The sequence below is a fragment of the Mustelus asterias genome, chromosome 5 (assembly GCF_964213995.1).
Source record: "Mustelus asterias chromosome 5, sMusAst1.hap1.1, whole genome shotgun sequence".
Classification (NCBI taxonomy): Eukaryota; Metazoa; Chordata; class Chondrichthyes; order Carcharhiniformes; family Triakidae; genus Mustelus; species Mustelus asterias.
Window position 1 is genome coordinate 51,406,243 of NC_135805.1, and position 21,784 is coordinate 51,428,026.

Genomic DNA, 21,784 nt, shown 5'->3' on the forward strand with positions numbered 1-21,784 from the left:
TGATCTCCCCCAAGAGGTCTCGCCCCTATAGGCCCTGCCCTATTAGGCCCTGCCCCTTGGCACAGTCTGATGCCCGATGGGCAGTGCCAAGATGGCCCCTGGGCATTGGCACTTTGCCCCTTGGGCAGTGCCAAAGGGCCTGGCTGGCACTGCCAAGCTGGCAATGCCCAGGAAGCACCCCACCTCACCCTGACCTCCTGGGGGGGGGGCCTTGATGGCTCCCCCTTCACTTGCTCCCTGCAAGTGGGTAGCTATTGTAAACCCTGCTGGAGTGAAATACTCCTGGCTGGAGGTTGGAGATGCTAGCGGGACTGGAGACATCAGCCCGGGCCCGCTAATTAGATTCAAATGCTAATTTAAATAAATTATACAACTCAGCACCAATTTCTGGCGCAGAGCTGACAACACCGGAAATCCAGTGCCCAGAGAGGCCATGGCGACCAGCGGTGAGCCTGCCATTTAAGTCTGCCAGCCGGGCTGGAAGATCACTCCCCCTTCCTCCGCCCCCATACTGCCTTTACCATGTTTTCCCAGTTATTAATGAGGCTGAGAAAGTAGGTGCCTTTTTAGTGCCTCTGCCAAAGTTTCTCTTATCCAGTTGATACTGAAGCCCTCCTTCTACTCTGTAGCACTGCTAATTTGAAGCTAACATCAATCACTTAAAATTAACTTATTAGCCTCATGAGTTTTAGTCACGATGAGCTTGTTTTGCAACATTTTTGCATGCTCATTCTCAGACTATGTCCTATTGCCCTACACCTTCCTTGTGACTCAACTGTTTTTTCTGAATTCCATTCATTGCTTCATTGCTGACTTTTACTTCTTGGGATAAACCAGTTTGACACCATTCTATGATGCTAACTTCAGCTCCAATCATTAGCGTTCAGTCATAATGATAATGTGTAATGGTCCCACACGCATGAGCAAGTTAATGAATATTAACAGAGAACTTGCATTTACTTTTTAGCAGCTTTCAGGAACTTAGATCATCCTAAAGTGCTTTACAGCTAAAGAAATCTTTTGACCACTAGCTGGTGTAAATTTTCACATATAAGAGACTGTGTCATTACTGTGAGAAGCTACTGGATAAAATAATACCACTGTAATTGCTAGGTCAGATATAGACTAATGATGATTGAAGCCTTTGAGATCTTTATCTACACTTAGAGTGCCAGAAAGAGCAATTCAATTACATGAAGATAGACTTGAGGGGCCCGATTTTAACATTGAGTCGCGCCCGTTTCTGGGCGCAAAAACTTGGTAAAGTCGGGCATGAGGTGACTAACGCGATCCGCGCCCGCGTCCGCGCAGATGCCCACTTTACCAAGGCCCGAAAATGGCTGCGATCCGAACCGCGCTCAAAACGAGCGCAATGGCAATTTAAATGCATTTGCAAGCATTTAAATTGAATTAATGGGCTGCCCGCCCAGCTTTATCAGCATTTCCCCCTTTACCATCGCGATCGCCCGTCCAGATTCGGTGCGAAACAGATCTGCTCGGCAAAGGTCTGTTTCAGGCGTTCCAGCTTCTGAAGAGATAAGTTCAGAGCTTCCAGCAGCTCTCTAACTCAGATCAGTGTTGAAGAGGGGAGGGGGGCCAGATCATTCTCTGGTGGGGGGGGGGGGAGGAGGAGGGAGGCCCGATCATTCTCTGGTAGAGGGGGAGGGAGGCCTGCTCATTCTCTGGTGGGGGGGGAGGAGGGAGGCCCGATCATTCTCTGGTGGGGGAGCGGGGGGTGCAGGGGCAGGGGGACCACTGCCACTCTGCGGGCAATCGGTGGGGGGGGGGAAGGGGGGCAGAGGGTCGCGATCGGTTTGGGTAGCGGGGGGGGGGTGGGTGGTGGATGGATAAGGGGGACAGTTATGTTGTGGGGGTGGGGCAATATCTGTGGGGGCCATCGCTCTCAGGCCGCTTTATTTGCTTTGTGCGGCCCGGGAGCGATGTGACAGGGGCGCGTTTTTCAAATTTTTTCTCACTGCGCATGCGCAGTTCAAAGCTCCGATTGGAGCTGCACCATTTCAGCCGAGCGATAAACCCCGTCCACAGCGCAATTCAGACTCGTGATTTTTTTTTCAGGCTAAGTGCATACGGGTGCCCCTGAGAGCAGTTTTCCAAGTCGGATCTGAATTGCGCCCAGATTCAGTGATTCTTAGAATCAAAATGGTAAAATCGGCTCGAGAATCGAATAATGCCGCACTATGTTCCAGAGCAAACTTGAAAAATATGTTTCGTTTTGGAAAAGAAAATTATGAAATAACTAATGAGTTTTCCTCATTTTTGACTTGCTCAATTGTGTTTGTCCAGAATTGGATTTTAAGAATAAATATAAACCAAAAGAGCAAAGAGGAGAAAAGTTGCATTTCTATGGAACTTTGCCACACTCGCGGGATGTTGCAAAATCCTTTACACAAAATACAGAAATATTCTTCCACCTCCATTCTATCACTTGTAACCACTGTTGCTTCAAAGATGAGCTGATTATGTACTGAACAATTACCCAGCATGAGGCACTCATCTATCTAGCTATTATAAAAGTTTGGTATATATGTAAACATGCTGTTCTTCACGCTTCAGTTGTCTTTCAACACTGATTATGCACACTTGAATCAAACTGGATGAAAGGAGAAACCAAAGCACTCATTTGGAATGTATAAACAAACTCTCCAGTAACAGAACAGGTTAAAGTACATTCCGTCTCAAAGTTACCTGACCAACCAGCAGTTACACATTGAGCGGCATTGGTCTGTTTTTGACTTAACAACAATTATTATTTGTGGTTTTAAGACACATGGATCCAGCTTAGCAGAATGGTGCATTCTCCATTACTTTATAGATTAATGGACTACTTAATGTCGGTGTTGGAGAGATTCAAAATACCCTGGGATTAAAACAGTAATAAAGACTATTAAAACAGAGTGGATTAATTTAGGATAAGAATCACAGACTGCCTTGTACATATATTTTACAGAGGCATTGTTTGCATAGAAACACATAAGCCCACAGTTAAAGGATTCAAACATGTATTTCTGCAAAGCGTGGTATTGAAAAAGCATACGTCTTGGCTAATGGCACTGAGCTCTAAGGCATCATAGGAAGTAGTCAAGTTAAGTGAACCACATTCTTTATAACAATACACTCACAGAAGCATAGCTCTTATTGGCATGGGCTCTAGACAGTATTCATAGATCATAGAATCCCTGCAGTACAGAAAGAGGTCATTTGGCCCATCGAGTCTGTACCAATCACAATTCCACCAGGCCCTATTCCCGCAACCCCACGGATTTACCCTGATAATCCCCCTGACGCTGTGGTCAATTTAGCATGACCAATCAACCTAACCCGCACATCTGTGGACAGTGGGAGGAAACCCGGAGGAAACCTACACAGACACGGGGAGAATGTGTAAACTCCACACAGACAGTGACCCAAGGCCACAATTGAACTTGGGACCCTGGCGCTTTGAAGTAGCAGTGCTAACCACTGTGCCACTCATGAATAGAATATTTCATTAGCCAGGGACAAAGCGAGTGATCCCAGACAGCTTAATGAATAGATAAAGTATTAAACCAGGCAAGATGGTCTGGAGCAACCAACAGATGGCTATGGGAAAGACAGTCAGAAATCATTTGTAACCACTGTTCCCATGTTAGCAGAGAATAAATGTAATCGGTCAAGGCATATGACATTTACTAGTAATGATTGACCTGTACTAATGATGATTAGTTCATTTCTGACTGGGATGAGCCAGTGGGTGTGTAAAATGACTTTTGGAAATTGTATAATTATATTGCCAATATGATGTAACTTCAGAGCAGCGTTGGAATGCCCAACACATGGCTCCCAGCGTACTTTGGTCAATAAAGAACGTCTTTCACCGTATACTGTCGCCGTGAGTCTTTGTATTAGCTAGAGTTCAGCTCAATACTGAAAAATCCCTGCAGTCGGAAAATACAAAATGGGCAAAAGCGAAAACCAAATGGTTACCTTTAATTATGAGGCCCACCTAGGTTCGATAGAGTTGAATATACAAAACTGAGGAACACTGTAACATGTTTAGTATTACAATTGAATCAGTTAGCGACAAATAGAACAATAGAATCATAGAATCCCTACAGTGCAGAAGACAATTCGCCATCAAATCTGTACTGACTCAAACTGGACAATGTGTTGGTGACATTCCGACACACTAAGTGGAATTTTGCCAGCACCTGGGCCATGGGAATGGAGGTCAGGGGGCTGCTAAAATAACAGGATGTGGCTACCCAATGTTGTCAAATGGTCAGGGTGGATTCCCAGTGGTGAGTAGGAAGCTGGCTGGTCGGGTTGCCAACAGTGATTAAGGTTTCACCGCATGACTTTCCCCCACACTCCAGCCATTAGTCAGCTAACACATCCATCCTTGTGTCACATTGCCTTCCTACTTTCCAAGTGGAAAGCAAAAAGGCTCACTACCCAATTAGGTGCTACTTCGCTGTCAGCCAAACAATCTTTTTTTCCCATTTACCAGCATTTTTATATCTGGGAAAGAGAAATGTCCAAAAAAATGACAAAAGAACCAATCCTTTTGAATGCCCAGGTGGTTTTTCACCAGGGTTCCTCACAGCAGTGTAAATGCCTGGAGACTCCAGGCCAATCCTGGAGAGGTGGCAACCCTACTAGCTGGTGTGCGGCTCAGGTGCCCACCCCATGGAGGTAGGGAACTGATTTATGTTAGTAAGGCCTTGATTAGCAGCCACTGAGCCAACAGTTTGCAGCATTGGGTCTCCCTGCCACCCTTCTCCCCCCGACCACCAAAGCCATGTGAGGAGGAGGCTGCCAGCTATATGGAGATGGCCCGCCTGAGGGAGGCAAGGGGGAACACCCGACTGGAAGTATCATGGCTCACACAGCAGGAAAGACAGCCCTCATAGCCCCTTCAATCCCTTAGAGGGGTTTCCCTCCAACGTACAGCCCCCTGAATTTTTGATTTACTTTCTTGGATTCACCTGGAGATCACTGAGCTGTGCCAGCAGTGATCATCCCTCCCAATGGGACTACTAAGGTTTCAGAGCTGCCAGTCCTCTGATTGGGCCAGCAACATCAGGAGATCATAAGATATGTAGGGACAGGTAGTGTTGAAGAAGTGGGGAGGCTGCAGAATGATTTAGACAGGTTAGGAGAGTGGGCAAAGAAGTGGCAAATGGAATACAATGTGGGAAAGAGTGAGGTTATGCGCTTTGGTAGGAAGAATAGAGGCAATAGGCTATTTTCTAAATGGGGAAAGGATTTGGAAATCTGAAGTACAGAGGACCTTAGAAGTCCTGATTCAGGACTCTCTTAAGGTTAACATGCATGGTCAGTAGGCACTTAAGAAGGCAAATTCAATGTAGGCATTCATTTTTGCAGGGCGGCACGGTAGCACAGTGGTTAGCACTGCTGCTTCACAGCTCCAGGGGCCTGGGTTAGATTCCCGGCTTGGGTCACTGTCTGTGTGGAGTTTGCACATTCTCCTCGTGTCTGCGTGGGTTTCCTCCGGGTGCTCCGGTTTCCTCCCACAGTCCAAAGATGTGCGGGTTAGGTTGATTGGCCAGGTTAAAAATTGCCCCTTAGAGTCCTCAAATGCGTAGGTTAGAGGGATTAGCGGGTAAATATGTGGGGGTAGGGCCTGGGTGGGATTGTGGTCGGTGCAGACTCGATGGGCCAAATGGCCTCCTTCTGCAATGTAGGGTTTCTATGATTTCTAGAGGGGTAGAATACAAGAGCAGGGATGTACTGCTGGGGTTGCATAAGGCTCTGGTCAGACCCCATTTGGAATATTGTGAGCAGTTATGGGCCCCATACCTAAGGAAGGATGTGCTGGCCTTGAGGGGCTCCAGAAGAGGTTCACAAGAATGATCCCAGGAATTAAGGGTTTGTCATATGAGGAGCAGTTGAGGAGTCTGGCCTATACTCGATGGAGTTTAGATGGATGACGGGGGGGTCTAATTGAAACTTACAGAATACTGAGAGGCTATTGGGAGAGATTAGAACTCGAGGGCACAATCTCAGAGTGAAGGGAGGCTCCTTTAAAACTGAGATGAGGAGGAATTTCTTCAGCCAGAGAGTGGTGAATCTGTGGAATTCATTGTCACAGAGAGCTGTGAAGGGCCAGGTCATTGACTGCCTTTAAGACAGAGATAGATAGCTTCTTGGTCAATAAGGGGATCAAGGGTTATGGGGAGAAGGCAGGAGAATGGGGATGAGAATCATAACAGCCATGATTGAATGGCAGAGCAGACTCAATGGGCCGAGTGGCCTAATTCTGCTCCGATATCTTATGGTCTTATGGTCAACTGCTGTCCTGAATTGGATGGCAGACCTGCAGGTGGTCACTGCCATCGAGTGTGGGCTTGGAACAAGCTTTTTGCCTCGACATCGGGGTCCTAAAGCTGCAGCATAATTCAGCCCATAATATGAAGGTAGGTTGAGGAGGAATATCTGAACAGTTCACTCCAGAACACAGTTGCATGACATAGAGAGAAACTGGTGCAGAAAGAAGAATGTGTGACTGACAATTGTGTGGGAAGCGGAACCTAGTCAAGGCAGGGAAGGAGAAACTAAGAAAGCTGATCTTGTCCAATAGGTATGGGGTACTAGATATTTGTGAGGATAAGGAGAAAGTCTAAGGGAAAAGTCAAAACGCTTTTTTAAATTCATTCATGGGATGTGGGGGTTGCTGGCTGGGCCAGCTTTATTGCCCATCCCTGACAGCATTTAAGAGTCAACCACTTGGTATGGGTCTGGAAACACATATGAAACCTTCCCACCATACCAGGCAGCATCCTGGTAATTCTCCTCTGCACCCTTTCCAATGCTTCCACATCCTTCCTATAATGCGGTGACCAGAACTGTACGCAATACTCCAAGTGCGGCCGCACCAGAGTTTTGTACAGCTGCAACATGACCTCATGGCTCCGAAACTCAATCCCTCTACCAATAAAAGCTAACACACCGTATGCCTTCTTAACAACCCTATCAACCTGGGTGCCAACTTTCAGGGATCTATGCACATGGACACCGAGATCTCTCTGCTCATCCACACTGGAAACACATGCAGGCCAGGCCAGGTAAGGATGGCAGATTTCCTTCCCTAAAGAACATTAGTGAACCAGGTGGGTTTTGTAACAATGGAGCTGTGGAGTAGGAGGTGGTTCAAGTTGAGGAAGAACAATAATGAAAGGTTGTCGTTAGGAACTTTGACAATTAGGGGAATAGAGAGCAACCTCTGCAGTCATGAGTCAGATTCCACAAGGTGTCAGCAGCTGGAAAGGAACTTAGAAAGGGAAGGGGAAAGAACCAATTGTTGTGGTTTATGTCGGAACCAGAAACATAAGAATGAACAGGGAGTATTAGGAGGAAAATTGAAACACATGGCAGCTAATGTGATAATCTTTGGATTACTACCTTGCAAAGCACTAACTGGCATCAGGATAAACTAATCAGGAAAGAAGAAGAGGAGGAACATTTGAACATTAGGACATTACAGCGCAGTACAGGCCCTTCGGCTCTCGATGTTGTGCCGACCTGTGAAACCAATCTAAAGCCCATGTAACCTATACTATTCCAATATCATCCGTCTGTTTATCCAATGACCATTTAAATGCCCTTAATGTTGGCGAGTCCACTACTTTTGCAGGCAGGGCATTCCACGCCCTTACTACTCTCTGAGTAAAGAACCTACCTCTGACATCTGTCCTATATCTATCACCCCTCAATTTAAAGCTATGTCCCCTCGTGCTAGCCATCACCATCCGAGGAAAAAGGCTCTCACTGTCCACCCTATCTAATCCTCTGATCATCTTGTATGCCTCCATTAAGTCACCTCTTAACCTTCTTCTCTCTAACGAAAACAGCCTCAAGTCCCTCAGCCTTTCCTCATAAGACCTTCCCACCATTCCAGGCAACATCCTGGTAAATCTCCTCTGCACCCTTTCCAATGCTTCCACATCCTTCCTATAATGCGGTGACCAGAACTGTACGCAATACTCCAAGTGCGGCCACACCAGAGTTTTGTACAGCTGCAACATGACCTCATGGCTCCGAAACTCAATCCCTCTACCAATAAAAGATAACACACCGTATGCCTTCTTAACAACCCTATCAACCAAGGAGCCAACTTTCAGGGATCTATGCACATGGACACCGAGATCTCTCTGCTCATCCACACTACCAAGTATCTTACCATTAGCCTAGTACTCTGTATTCCTGTTACTCCTTCCAAAGTGAATCACCTCACGCTTTTCCGCATTAAACTCCATTTGCCACCTCTCAGCCCAGCTCTGCAGCTTATCTATGTCCCTCTGTAACCTGCCACATCCCTCCGCACTGTCCACAACTCCACTGACTTTAGTGTCATCCTCAAATTTACTAACCCATCCTTCTACGCCTTCATCCAGGTCATTTATAAAAATGACAAACAGCAGTGGCCCCACAACAGATCCTTGCGATACACCACTAGTAACTGAACTCCAGGATGAACATTTCCCATCAACCACCACCCTCTGTCTTCTTACAGCTAACCAATTTCTGATCCAAACCACTAACTCACCCTCAATCCCATGCCTCCGTATTTTCTGCAATAGCTTACCATGGAGAACCTTATCAAACGCTTTACTGAAATCCATATACACCACATCAACTGCTTTACCCTTTGTGGTGAACCATCGTTGGTTCCCACTGGATAGTACTGAGCCAGGGTCTGGCCAGTACTACAAGGATGTACATATGTTACTGTTGGGTTGTGCTACTTGTTGCTGTTGGGGTTAGGGTGAGGTTGTTACACCTTTGTACTGTAGTGTTGTGGTACATCCCAGTCGGGCTCCGCCTCCTGGGAGAGGTATAAAAGTCCCTGCTCTGGCCGGGACCCCTTCAGTCTGGGATAGTGTATATAATTACTGGCTGCTTCATTACAGTAAATAAAAGCCTTTCATTTACCGAGCATCAGGCCTCGTGTTTGAGCAGCGCATCAATTTTATTTACTGTCGTTAAACTCTCGTCGAAGAAAAAAAAAGAGAGTATGGAGCAAATCCTGAAGCCGGAACGCCTTACACTAGATCCACGTGCGGTGGGCGCTTCTAACACCTTCGACCACTGGCTGAAGTGTTTCGAAGACTACCTGGCAGCCTCCGCAGCGGTCACCACAGATGATGACAGACTCCGGGTCCTTCATGCGAGGGTAAGCGACACTGTCTACCTCGTGATCCGTGCGGCCACCGATTATACTAAGGCCCTCGAGCTTCTGAAGAAGCGTTATATCAAACTGCCCAATGAAATACACGCTCGTTACCTCCTAGCCACTCGACGACGGCAGTCTGGTGAAACGATGGAGGAATATGCGAACGAGCTCCTACAGCTAGCCAGGGGCTGTAACAGCAAAGCTGTGTCGGCTGAGCAGAGCATGAACGACCTCGCCCGAGATGCGTTTGTGGCGGGGGTCGGATCGTTGTACATTCGACTTAAACTGTTGGAGAAGGGTAACCTTGATCTTACCCAGGCCATCGAGCTAGCGGAGATGCTTGAGATGGCCTCCAAAAGCTTAGTATTATATCCGGAGGACCATGTGGAGACAACGTGGCAGGAGCAGTCGCCAATCCCTCCTCGTCCCTTGGGTTCGAAATGCTGCGTAATGGCATGCTCACACTCGGGCCAGACGACGGCAGCAGCTCCGGGCGGCCCGCGGTGCTATTTCTGTGGGGGAGCGAAGCATACTCGGCAACGGTGTCCCGCTAAAGCTGTGTTGTGCACCGCATGCGGTAAGAAAGGGCACTATTCGAAAGTGTGCCGATCTAAACCCAGGAACGGCAGTGCAGCCTGCGATTCTTCAGAGCTCGGGTCTTCGTCGTCGAAGTCATCGAGGGGTTCATCCACGTGCGAGGCCAGGACGACGCCATTACGGTCGACGGAGTCGGAGGTGTGTGACCACCAGGGGTCGCTGAGTTTGGCGCCCTCACCCACGTGCGACTCATGGGAGCGGCCATGTTGGTCGACACTGACCGCGAACGACCAGCAGGGGTCCTCCTCATCGATTTCAGCTGCCTGCAGAGGCGCTCATGAACCAACGGTGGCGTCAATCATCCTGGACCAGGCCAAGCCTCATAGACTTGACAAATCTATGATGAATATCCAGGTAAATGACCACGTGATTTATTGTCTGTTTGACAGCGGGAGCACTGAGAGCTTTATCCACCCAGACACTGTGAAGCGGTGTGGACTCCAGATTCAACCTGCCAAACAGACAATCTCTATGGCATCGAGGTCCCGGTCTGTTGCCGTGCTAGGGAGTTGCGTGGTAACTTTGAAGGTGCAAGGCACAGTTTACGAGCGTTTCAAGCTCCTCGTGTTGCCATATCTTTGCGCGCCAATACTTCTCGGACTAAACTTCATGGTCCACTTGAGGAGTGTAATCCTACAGTACGGTGGGCCACTCCCTTCACTGGCAGTGGGAAAACAGCAGCAGCCTCCAAATTGCCCAACGCGCCCCACCTGCAGCCTCTCAACGCTGAAGATCACCACACCCTCCTTGTTCCAGAATCTTGTGCCAGGCTGCAAGCCCATCGCGACTAAAAGTAGGCGTTACAGCGCTGAGGATCGGATCTTCATTAGATCTGAGGTTCAGCGGCTCCTCAAAGAAAGGATCATACAATCCAGTGCTAGTCCGTGGAGAGCGCAGGTCGTGGTGGTCAAGAGCGGGAACAAACCCCGGATGGTCATTGACTACAGTCAGACCATTAACCGATATACGCAGCTGGATGCGTATCCTCTCCCGCGCATATCTGATATGGTCAATCAGATTGCGCAGTACCGGGTGTTCTCCACCATAGACCTCAAGTCTGCCTACCACCAACTCCCCATTCGCCCAGAGGACCGACAATACACGGCTTTTGAGGCGGATGGTCGCTTGTATCACTTTCTCAGGGTTCCCTTTGGTGTCACCAATGGGGTCTCGGTCTTCCAGCGTGCTATGGACCGAATGGTGGACCAGAACGGGCTGCGGGCTACCTTCCCGTACCTGGATAATGTCACCATCTGCGGCCATGACCAGCAGGACCACGACACGAATCTCCTGAACTTCCTACGCACTGCATCTCACCTGAACTTGACCTACAACAGGGAGAAGTGTGTGTTTCGTATGCACCGTTTAGCCATCCTAGGATACGTGGTGGAAAACGGGGTCATTGGCACTGATCCAGACCGTATGCGCCCCTTTTCTGAACTTCCCTTGCCTGCTAGTGCAAAAGCACTGAGAAGATGCTTAGGCTTCTTCTCTTATTATGCGCAGTGGGTTCCCAATTACGCGGACAAAGCCCGTCCGCTCATTAAGTCCACGACTTTTCCCCTAACGCCAGAGGCCCGGTTGGCCTTCGATAAATTGAAAGCCGACATCGTGAAAGCTACGATGCACGCTGTTGACGAGTCCATCCCCGTTCAGGTGGAGAGCAATGCATCTGATTTCACCCTGGCCGCCACACTTAACCAGGCGGGCAGGCCCGTCGCATTTTTATCCCGCATCCTCCAAGGCCCCGAAATTCGGCATTCAGCGGTGGAAAAGGAGGCCCAGGCCATTGTGGAGGCCGTCAGGCACTGGCGCCATTACTTGGCGGGAAAACGGTTCACCCTGATCACGGACCAGCGGTCCGTGGCGTTCATGTTTAACAACACGCAGAGGGGCAAGATCAAGAATGACAAGATCTTGCAGTGGAGAATTGAACTCTCCACCTATAACTACGACATCATGTACCGTCCAGGGAAACTCAATGAGCCCTCGGATGCCCTCTCGCGTGGAACATGCGCCAGTATACAGGAGGACCGTTTGCAGGCCCTCCATAATGACCTATGCCATCCTGGGGTCACTCGGCTCTACCACTTTATAAAAGCCCGCAACCTGCCTTACTCGGTGGAGGACGTCAGGTCAGTAACAAGAAGCTGTCGGGTTTGCGCGGAATGCAAACCGCACTTTTACCGACCTGACCGGGCACATTTAGTCAAGGCCACTCGTCCCTTCGAGAGACTGAGTGTCGATTTTAAGGGCCCCCTTCCCTCAACAGATCGGAATGTGTACTTCCTCAATATCATTGACGAGTACTCTCGGTTCCCTTTTGTTGTTCCCTGCTCTGATACATCCGCTGCCACGGTTATCAAGGCATTCCGTGATCTCTTTACCCTGTTCGGGTACCCCGGCTACATCCATAGCGACAGGGGCTCGTCGTTCATGAGCGATGACTTGAGGCAATTCCTGTTCTTATACGGGATTGCCTCTAGTAGGACCACGAGCTACAACCCTAGGGGTAATGTTCAGGTGGAACGTGAGAATGCTACAGTCTGGAAGGCTGTCTTACTGGTGTTGAAGTCAAAAGGTCTTCCAGTCTCCCGTTGGCAAGAGGTGCTCCCTGATGCGCTCCATTCTATTCGCTCCCTCCTGTGTATGGCAACCAATGCTACTCCCCACGAGAGGATGTTCTCATTCCCTCGGAAGTCTTCCTCGGGGACCTCATTACCGTCTTGGTTGACGTACTCAGGACCCGTCCTCCTGCGGCGACATGTAAGGGCCCGCAAGTCCGACCCGTTGGTCGAACAGGTCCATCTCCTCCACGCCAACCCTCAGTATGCCTATGTGGCATACCCTGACGGGCGAGAGGACACGGTCTCGAGACCTGGCGCCAGCAGGGGACGTAGCAACCCCTGTCGCTCCCATACCCCCTGTTACAAACCCTTTAACTCTTGTTTCTTCCCCGGACACGGCGCGGGCAGCATCGGGACCATTGCTTAACCCTTTTACTCCCATGTACAGCTTGCCTGAGCCCAGAAGATGGTCGCCACTGCAGGGCGTGTCAGGATCCCATGGACTACCGTCACCTCAGGGTCAACCGGCCTGTGAGTCCGTGGAAGAACAGCTGAACGCCTCCTTGGGGAGAACGCCACCGCAAGTGCCTACTCCAGTGTCACCGCCGGTATTGAGGAGGTCACAACGACGGTGCGGTCCCCCTGACCGTCTGAACTTATAGACTGCTGACACTTTATTCTGTTTTTGTACCCCGCCGGCCTTTGTTCTCAAAGGAGGGGTGAATGTGGTGAACCATCGTTGGTTCCCACTGGATAGTACTGAGCCAGGGTCTGGCCAGTACTACAAGGATGTACATATGTTACTGTTGGGTTGTGCTACTTGTTGCTGTTGGGGTTAGGGTGGGGTTGTTACACCTTTGTACTGTAGTGTTGTGGCACATCCCAGTCGGGCTCCGCCTCCTGGGAGAGGTATAAAAGTCCCTGCTCTGGCCGGGACCCCTTCAGTCTGGGATAGTGTATATAAGTTCTGGTAGCTTCGTTACAGTAAATAAAAGCCTTTCATTTACCGAGCATCAGGCCTCGTGTTTGAGCAGCGCATCACCCTTATCCACCTCTTTGGTCACCTTTTCAAAGAACTCAATAAGGTTTGTGAGGCACGACCTACCCTTCACAAAACCGTGTTAACTATCCCTAATCAAATTATTCCTTTCTAGATGATTATAAATCCTATCTCTTATAATCCCTTCCAAAACTTTGCCCACAACTGAAGTAAGGCTCACTGGTCTATAATTACCAGGGTTGTCCCTACTCCCCTTCTTGAACAAGGGGACAACATTTGCTATCCTCCAGTCTTCTGGCACTATTCCTGTAGACAATAACGACAGAAAGATCAAAGCCAAAGGCTCTGTAATCTCCTCCCTAGCCTCCCAGAGAATCCGAGGATAAATCCCACCCGGCCCAGCAGAGTTATCTATTTTCACACTTTCCAGAATTGCTAACACCTCCGCCTTATGAACCTCAATCCCGTCTAGTCCAATAGCCTGTATCTCCGTATTTTCCTCGACAACATTGTCTTTTTCCTGCGTGAATACTGATGAAAAATATTCATTTAGCGCCTCTCCTATCTCTTCAGACTCCACGCACAACTTCCCACTACTGTCCTTGACTGGCCCTAATCTTACCCTAGTCATTCTTTTACTCCTGACATACCTATAGAAAGCTTTAGGGTTTTCCTTGATCCTACCTGCCAAAGACTTCTCATGTCCCCTCCTGGCTCTTCTTAGCTCTCTCTTTAGGTCCTTCCTGGCTAACTTGTAACTCTCAAGCGCCCTAACAGAGCCTTCGTGTCTCATCTTTACATAAGTCTCCTTCTTCCTCTTCACAAGAGATTCAACTTCTTTAGTGAACCACGGTTCCCTCGCTCGACCACTTCCTCCCTGCCTGACAGGTACATACTTATCAAGCTCCACATTTCAATTGTGTCCATCCCCTGCAGTTTCCTTCCACATCCTATGCATCCTAAATCTCGCCTAATCGCATCATAATTTCCTTTCCCCCAGCTATAACTCTTGCCCTGTGGTATATACCTATCCCTTTCCATCGGTAAAGTAAACGTAACCGAATTGTGGTCACTATCACCAAAGTGCTCACCTACCTCCAAATCTAACACCTGGCCTGGTCCATTTCCCAGTACCAAATCCAAGGTGGCCTCGCCTCTTGTTGGCCTATCAACATACTGTGTCAGGAAACCCTCCTGCACACATTGGACAAAAGCTGACCCATCTAAAGTACTCGAACTATAGTGTTTCCAGTCAATATTTGTAAAGTTAAAGTCCCCCATAACAACTACCCTGTTACTTTCGCTCCTATCCAGAATCATCTTTGCAATCCTTTCCTCTACATCTCTGGAACTTTTCGGAGGCCTATAGAAAACTCCCAGCAGGGTGACCTCTCCTTTCCTGTTTCTACCCTCAGCCCATACTACCTCAGTAGACGTGTCCTCATCAAACGTCCTTTCTGCCACCATAATACTGTCCTTGACTAACAATGCCACACCTCCCCCTCTTTTACCACCTTCCCTGATCTTACTGAAACATCTAAACCCTGGAACCTGCAACAACCATTCCTGTCTCTGCTCTATCCATGTCTCCGAAATAGCCACAACATCGAAGTCCCAGGTACCAACCCATGCTGCAAGTTCACCCACCTTATTCCGGATGCTCCTGGCGTTGAAGTAGACACACTTCAAACCATCTTCCTATCTGCCGGTACACTCCTGCGACCTTGAAACCTTATCCATGACCTCACTACTCTCAATCTCCTGTACACCGGAGCTACAATTCAGGTACCCACCCCCCTGCTGAATTAGTTTAAACCCTCCCGAAGAGCATTAGCAAATTTCCCCCCCAGGATATTGGTACCCCTCTGGTTCAGGTGTAGACCATCCCATTTGTAGAGGTCCCACCTACCCCAGAATGAGCCCCAATTATCCAGGCATCTGAATCCCTCCCTCCTGCACCATCCCTGTAGCCACGTGTTCAACTGCTCTCTCTCCCTATTCCTCTCCTCGCTGGGAAGATGAAGAAGATTGGTGTGGGTAGGAGTGGCTCCATTTCATGTGTAACTGCCCCGATACTGAGACAGGAAGCAGCTGTATTGTTGGGTTGAGCAGTCCCTGATCCAAGCTGGGACCAATGCATGAGCAGAAAGGCAAAGTACTCTTAGAATCATAGAATCATGGAATCCCTACAGTGCAGAAGGCGGCCATTCGGTCCATCGAGTCTGCACCGACCACAATCCCTCCCAGGACCTATTCTTGTAACCCCACATATTTACCCTGCTAATCCCCTGACACTAAGGGGCAATTTAGCATGGCCAATCAACCTAACCTGCACATCTTTGGACTGTGGGAGGAAACTGGAGCATCCAAAGGAAACCCACTCAGACACGGGGAGAATGTGCAAACTCCACACAATCAGTGAACCCGAGGCCGGAATCGAACCCGGGCCCTGTTGCTGTGAGCAGCCACGTTAACCACTGTGCTATCATGACACCCGTGTGCCACCGTGCTGCCCGTCTTGTGGAATGGACTTTAAACCAATAAAGTGGAGGTGGAGGATTTGGATATAAATAAGTGTAACATAAAAGATAAGGAAAAGACTGATGGGAGCGAAGGTCAGCATATAAAAATGTGGGTAAGATCATAGAATCGTAGAATCCCATTCGGCCCAGCGAGTCTGCACTGACCACAATCCCACCCAACCCCTAAACTGTAGCCCTACGTATTTACCCTGCTAGTCCCCCTAACACTAAGGGGCAATTTACCATGGCCAATCAACCTAACCCGCACATCTTTGGACTGTGGGAGGAAACTGGAGCACCCAGAGGAAACCCACGCAGACATGAGGAGAATGTGCAAACTCCGCACAGACAGTGACCCAAGCTGGGAATCGAACCCAGATCTCTGGCGCTGTGAGGCAGCAGTGCTAGCCATTGTGCCACTGTGCCACCCCCAGATCATTTTGACATTTATGGTACAAAAAAGTGATAGGAACATAGAAGTAAAAATAAAATACCTCGAGAGAAATAAAACAGGAGCAATGAAAAAATAAGAGCATATTTTATTACTGGTATCACGATGCATACAGCAATAGTAACAGAAAGTCTGATAAAACAGAAATTATGCAAACAAAACCCATCAGAGCATATGGCAGTTATCCAGATAAGAATCCTGATTATGCATACGTGCAGGATAAACAATAAAACAAGTGAGTTCAAAGAATAAATACAGCTTAAAGGGTATGATTTAGAAAAGTTCGTGACAAACTGGAAGGAAAATATCTCATGTTGTAAGATCTTTACAAGGGCAGGGAAATTGGGAAGAAAGGAAGGAGGAGCAGCAATTTCGATAAAAGAAACAACTACAAAAGTAAAAAGAAGAGATTTCCGGAACGGGTGAGCAGGCAGGGTGAATTAAAGGAGCAGCAAAAGATGCAAAATTTTGATCAAAGTTGTGAATGAAACCCCCGATCCAAAGACATAATGGCAGAATGTATAAATGTGGAGAGCTGCGAAAAACATAGCAAAAACAACCTGATTATAATGGGGGATTTTAATGTTCACACAAACTGGGAGAAGCAGAAAGATGTGAGCAACAATTATCTAATATGTAGCCATGTGCTAGTTTTCTGGAACATTGGCTCAACTTAGTGGTCAGCAACAGACAACCACACCAGCCATTCATTACACTTACACCTCCCCGTAGATAGGTGAAGGCCAACTTGGAGAGCAACTTCCAAAAGCAAAATACTGTGGATGATGGACATCTAAAATAGAAACAGAAAACGCTGGAAACACTGCAGATCTAGCAGCATCTGATGACCTGAATCATTAACTCTGCTTTTTCTCTTTCTACAGATGCTGCCAGACCTGCCGAGTATTTCCAGTATTATCTGCTTTAATTTTAGACAGCAACTTCCTGGCTTCCATGCTTAACTGCTCACAAGTGGTGATTGGAGGCTGCTCTGATCTGCTGTTTAATAATGGTGAGCACTGATAGCTTTGCTGTTACTTTTACTGTAAAATCCAAGCCAATATGCTTAAGAACTGACAAAAGAACAGACCCTATTAAATATAGTCATGAGTACCAAGGTACAGTTAGCCAACAGTTTGATAGTTAGGGTAAGTCAAACGAACAATGCCCAGAATATGACCAAATATTCATAAGAAAGTTGAAAGGAAGAAGAGTCACAAATCAAGGTTCAAACCTTATTAATTGCAGCAACACTACAAAGAGTGGGAGATATTCAAACAATTTGATACAAACGAATGCAAGACCAGAACAAAGCCCTAAAAGGCAAAAAAATTTTCTTGTGCAGTTAAGCAACCAACGTAAGACAGAGTATCAAGCTGAAAGAAAAGGCTTACACAAATCAATGGAAAAATTGACAGGAACGTATTAAAAAGTACAAGAAGGAATCTGAAAAGAATCTTGCAAGGCTATTGTTACGATTTCAGTTGTGTTACTACTGGACTAATCAGATCCCAGAGTGAAAGCTGGCCTGATAGATCCTAACTTCTACATTTTTTAGAAAGTGAGAAGGTAAGTTACTGAACACATTCGCAGGAGTCTGCTGAAGAACTTTTAACACAAAGAATAAAACATTTATTCAAGCAAATGAACTAGATTGCACTAGACAAAATGATTGTAAAGATCTCAATACAAACACAAGACAATAGTTCAAATATTCACTATTCCTTCACTTTAGCTATATCTTTGTAGACCCTCAACATCCAACTTGCCAACTTGGAAATGCAGTTTCTGAGCTCCTGCTGTGCGACTGCCAACTTAGAAAGATAAAACAATTTACCATATCTATCTCATACGCTAATATTCAGAATAAGTATGCAGTACATGTGGTCCAACTCGTGAACTGTGGTCAGACACACCACACTCCATAGTAAATGACATATGTGGCCAGAGCAGACTCTATGGATTTCTCAATAACCCACCCTAATGCTTGCCACACAGTGAGTCAACCGGCCTCACTGAAACTCTGGCTTTCTCACAAAGGTTTCCAATTCCCATATTTAAAAATCTCGCCTTGCAATTCTCTTCAAACGTCACTCCCATTCTGGATGGCTTCAGCAAGGATCTACCTCCAGGGTTTCAATCTCTCCTTCTGAGATTCTCTTAAATCATCATAGAAATCATAGAAACCCTACAGTGCAGAAGGAGGCCATTCAGCCCATCGAGTCTGCACTGACCACAATCCCACCCAGGCCCTACCCCCACATATTTTACCCACTAATCCCTCTAACCTACACATCCCAGGACTCTAAGGGGCAATTTTTTTAACCTGGCCAATCAACCTAACCCGCACATCTTTGGACTGTGGGGGGAAACCGGAGCACCCGGAGGAAACCCACGCAGACACGAGGAGAATGTGCAAACTCCACACAGACAGTGACCCGAGCCGGGAATCGAACCCAGGACCCTGGAGCTGTGAAGCAGCAGTGCTAACCACTGTGCTACCGTGCCGCCCTTCCTCTGTATCTCTGCATATACTGAACAAGCTTCAACTTCCAAGCACACTTTCAGGTCTTCAGCCATGCCAAGCAGCGCACCACTGTCCCAAGGGGTATCTTTGTCCTTGTGGCCCACAGCATGGAGTCACCAACATTTGGTTGTTCTCTCAGATCTGCTGGGCTTCTCTTATGGCCACTTTGCTTCAAGTTTGCTTCTCATAGCTCTTGCTTTAACTTGGAGCCTTTTTCTCTACTCCTGTTGTTTATTTTGACCCAACGTGTCCTTTCTCTGATCCTCATCTTTGTTCCTGCTGGTTTGGGACCTCCTTCTTGGATTGGGACTTTTTCCCTCAACAACCACCTCGCCAACTTGGAACTGCAGGTTCTGAACTGTGACTGCCAATTTAGGTAAGTATTGGAGCTCATTACGCTATCAAAATGTTTTAATAAGTATACTAAGAGAGAGATGGTAATAGGGAATGTGTGTCCATTAAAGACAGATGCTGGTGACACTGTAATTAATTTTAAATGATTAAAATTACATTAATTCTAACATTCCCTGGCTTCCTGGTGATTATGCTCTCCTGTCCAGCTTTCCACCTTTCACCCACCAAAAACTGAGCTCTTCCAAAACTCTGTTTCCTGCCTCTTACCCCACACCAGGTCCTGTCCACCCAGCACCCCAGTGCAACTACCCTCCTTCCTAGCCCGGCCACATCCCAATTTTAACATTCTGTTCACTGTTTTCAAATTCACCCATGGCCTCACCCCTCCCTGTCTCCGTAATCCTCTCCAGCCCTAAAATCCTCATGTATCTCTGCCCCTCCAATTCTGGCTTCTTCTGCGTTTTATACACTCCTGCCACCATTCTGGACATGTGGTCCAACTGTTCACCTGCTGGACCACATGTACTGCATACGTACTCTGACCGGTGGCCATGCATTCAACTGCTTATTCCTTAAACTCTGGAATCCCCATTCCAAACTTTCCTGCCTCTGTAACCTCCCTTAAGGCAATCCTTCAAACCTATCTCTGTGACCAAACTTTTAATGACCTACCCGAATGTCTCCTTATGTGGCGAGGTGTCCAATGCTGACTGATAGAGTGCTTGTGAACTGTCTTCATAGGTGCCTTTTACTTTGTTGAAGGTACTGTATAAATGAAAGTTGTTGGTTTGCATTCGCGCTCTATGAATGAGTGGAGAAAAAGGAAAGTGTTTCTTTGTGTGATACCCTGTTTGTTATTCTAATGACTGAAGCAGCGCTGCAAGAAATCTTGTCTAATTGATAGGCTGATGGTTTGACACAAAGTACTGGGTATATAAAGAACAGTTTTATCTGCGCTTCTCAATGATAGCCATAAAGTGCCAACACCGCCTCTGTATTACTATCCCGGAGCAAAGTGCACTATCCCGTTGCAGTGTTAGCTAGCAACCACAATTTGTTTGGCCAACATTTATAATTCAAGCCCCATACCGTGAGACATTATAAATCTGATTGATTTCAGACAATAAGCTTTAAAACTAACATTCGGCAGGAGAAGGAAACGAAAAGTCACATCTCAGTCTCACCTGTAACTTCTGAAAGAATGAATAAGGTCATGAGGAGAAGTGATGTTGTGGGCATTTTAATGCCAGTGCAGGAACGGTCCAGTTCATCTACTCGCAGCATAGATAGCCCTGAGCTGAACTGCAGAGGAGTCTCCCGCAGCCTCGCTGCTCCCACAAAGCGTCCCGGCTGCTGGCGAACGCTGAGAGGTCTGGGGAAGGGAAAGCTCTCTCCACAGCGCTGTGCCCTGCGAGGAGGCGTGTTGTAAACACATGCATGTGAATGAACTCACGCTCCTTGCACTCAGGGGGCGGGTGTGTCGCCCTGAGCAGCACGATGCTGAGTCAAACGTGTGGAACTGTCAAAGGGTGGTTTCGTCCAAGTTGTATTGTCTCTCCTTGACAATTCACACTGACAATTCACCACCGCGCCTTCTGACTTCAACGACATTCCAGAGTGTGAAATAGAAGTGTTGTTCCAGACCCTCAGGCCAGGCGAATCTGGCACTGTGGGAGGAGGTGAGGATGGAAATTAGAAAGGGACCTTACTGGCCATTGATTGGGACAATATCTCGACTAGAAATCCGGGGAAGAGGTTTGCAGCGTTAATGGAAGACTGTTTTGTAACGCAGAGTGTGAAAAAAGAGAAAACATTCCAGAGGATGAATAAACAGACACGGTCACATCTCTGACACAACGATGGGCGAGGTTTGAAGTACCAGATTGGAGCATCACAAGGATTGGTGAGCTTATAAAAAACTCAAATCAATCCAAAAGGAAATTGAAGGAGAAAAAATAGCAAGGATCCAGGGAAAAAGCAGGAGAATGGGATTAACTGGATTGCTCTCCAAAAGAAACAACAGAGTAGATGGCCAAATTACTTCCTTTTTTCATTAGTGTCACAAATAGGCTTACATTAACATTGCAATGAAGTTACTGTGAAAATCCCCTAGTCGCCACACTCCGTCACCTGTTCGGACACACTGAGGGAGAATTTAGCATGGCCAATGCACCTAACCAGCACGTCTTTCAAACTGTGGGAGGAAACCGGAGCACCCGGAGGAAACCCACGCAGACACGGGGGAGAACGTGCAAACTCCACACAGACAGTGACCCAAGTCGGGAATCGAACCCAGGCCCTTGGCACTGTGAGGCAGTTGTGCTAACCACTGTGCCACCATGCTGTCCTTCTGCGCTGAGCTGGTCTATAATTCTATGATTCTATTTAAATTTATTAATTCTAAGAGTACAAATTTAGTCTGCATGTGAAGACTTGTCTGAGTGAGTATTGCAGGTTTGAATATTGCTAAAGGAGACATGAAGAGGTGATTTTGAATATTATAGACTAGTACTTACCCAGACAAAGCAAAGGTCCCAATACTAAAGGCACTCTTGCCTGAAAGGGCTGACTAA

General features: G+C 47.5%; 1 protein-coding gene across 1 annotated transcript in view; it reads right to left on the reverse strand.

Annotated features, from left to right (window-relative positions):
• The window catches only part of LOC144494090 (interleukin-20 receptor subunit alpha-like), a 55,894-nt gene extending 35,219 nt beyond the window's left edge, over positions 1-20,675 (reverse strand). Inside the window, exon 1 of the mRNA XM_078213669.1 lies at positions 20,396-20,675. Coding sequence (XP_078069795.1) covers positions 20,396-20,495 — 100 coding nt within the window. The 5' untranslated portion in view covers positions 20,496-20,675. The remainder of the gene's footprint in view (positions 1-20,395) is intronic.
• Between the last annotated feature and the right edge of the window lie 1,109 nt (positions 20,676-21,784).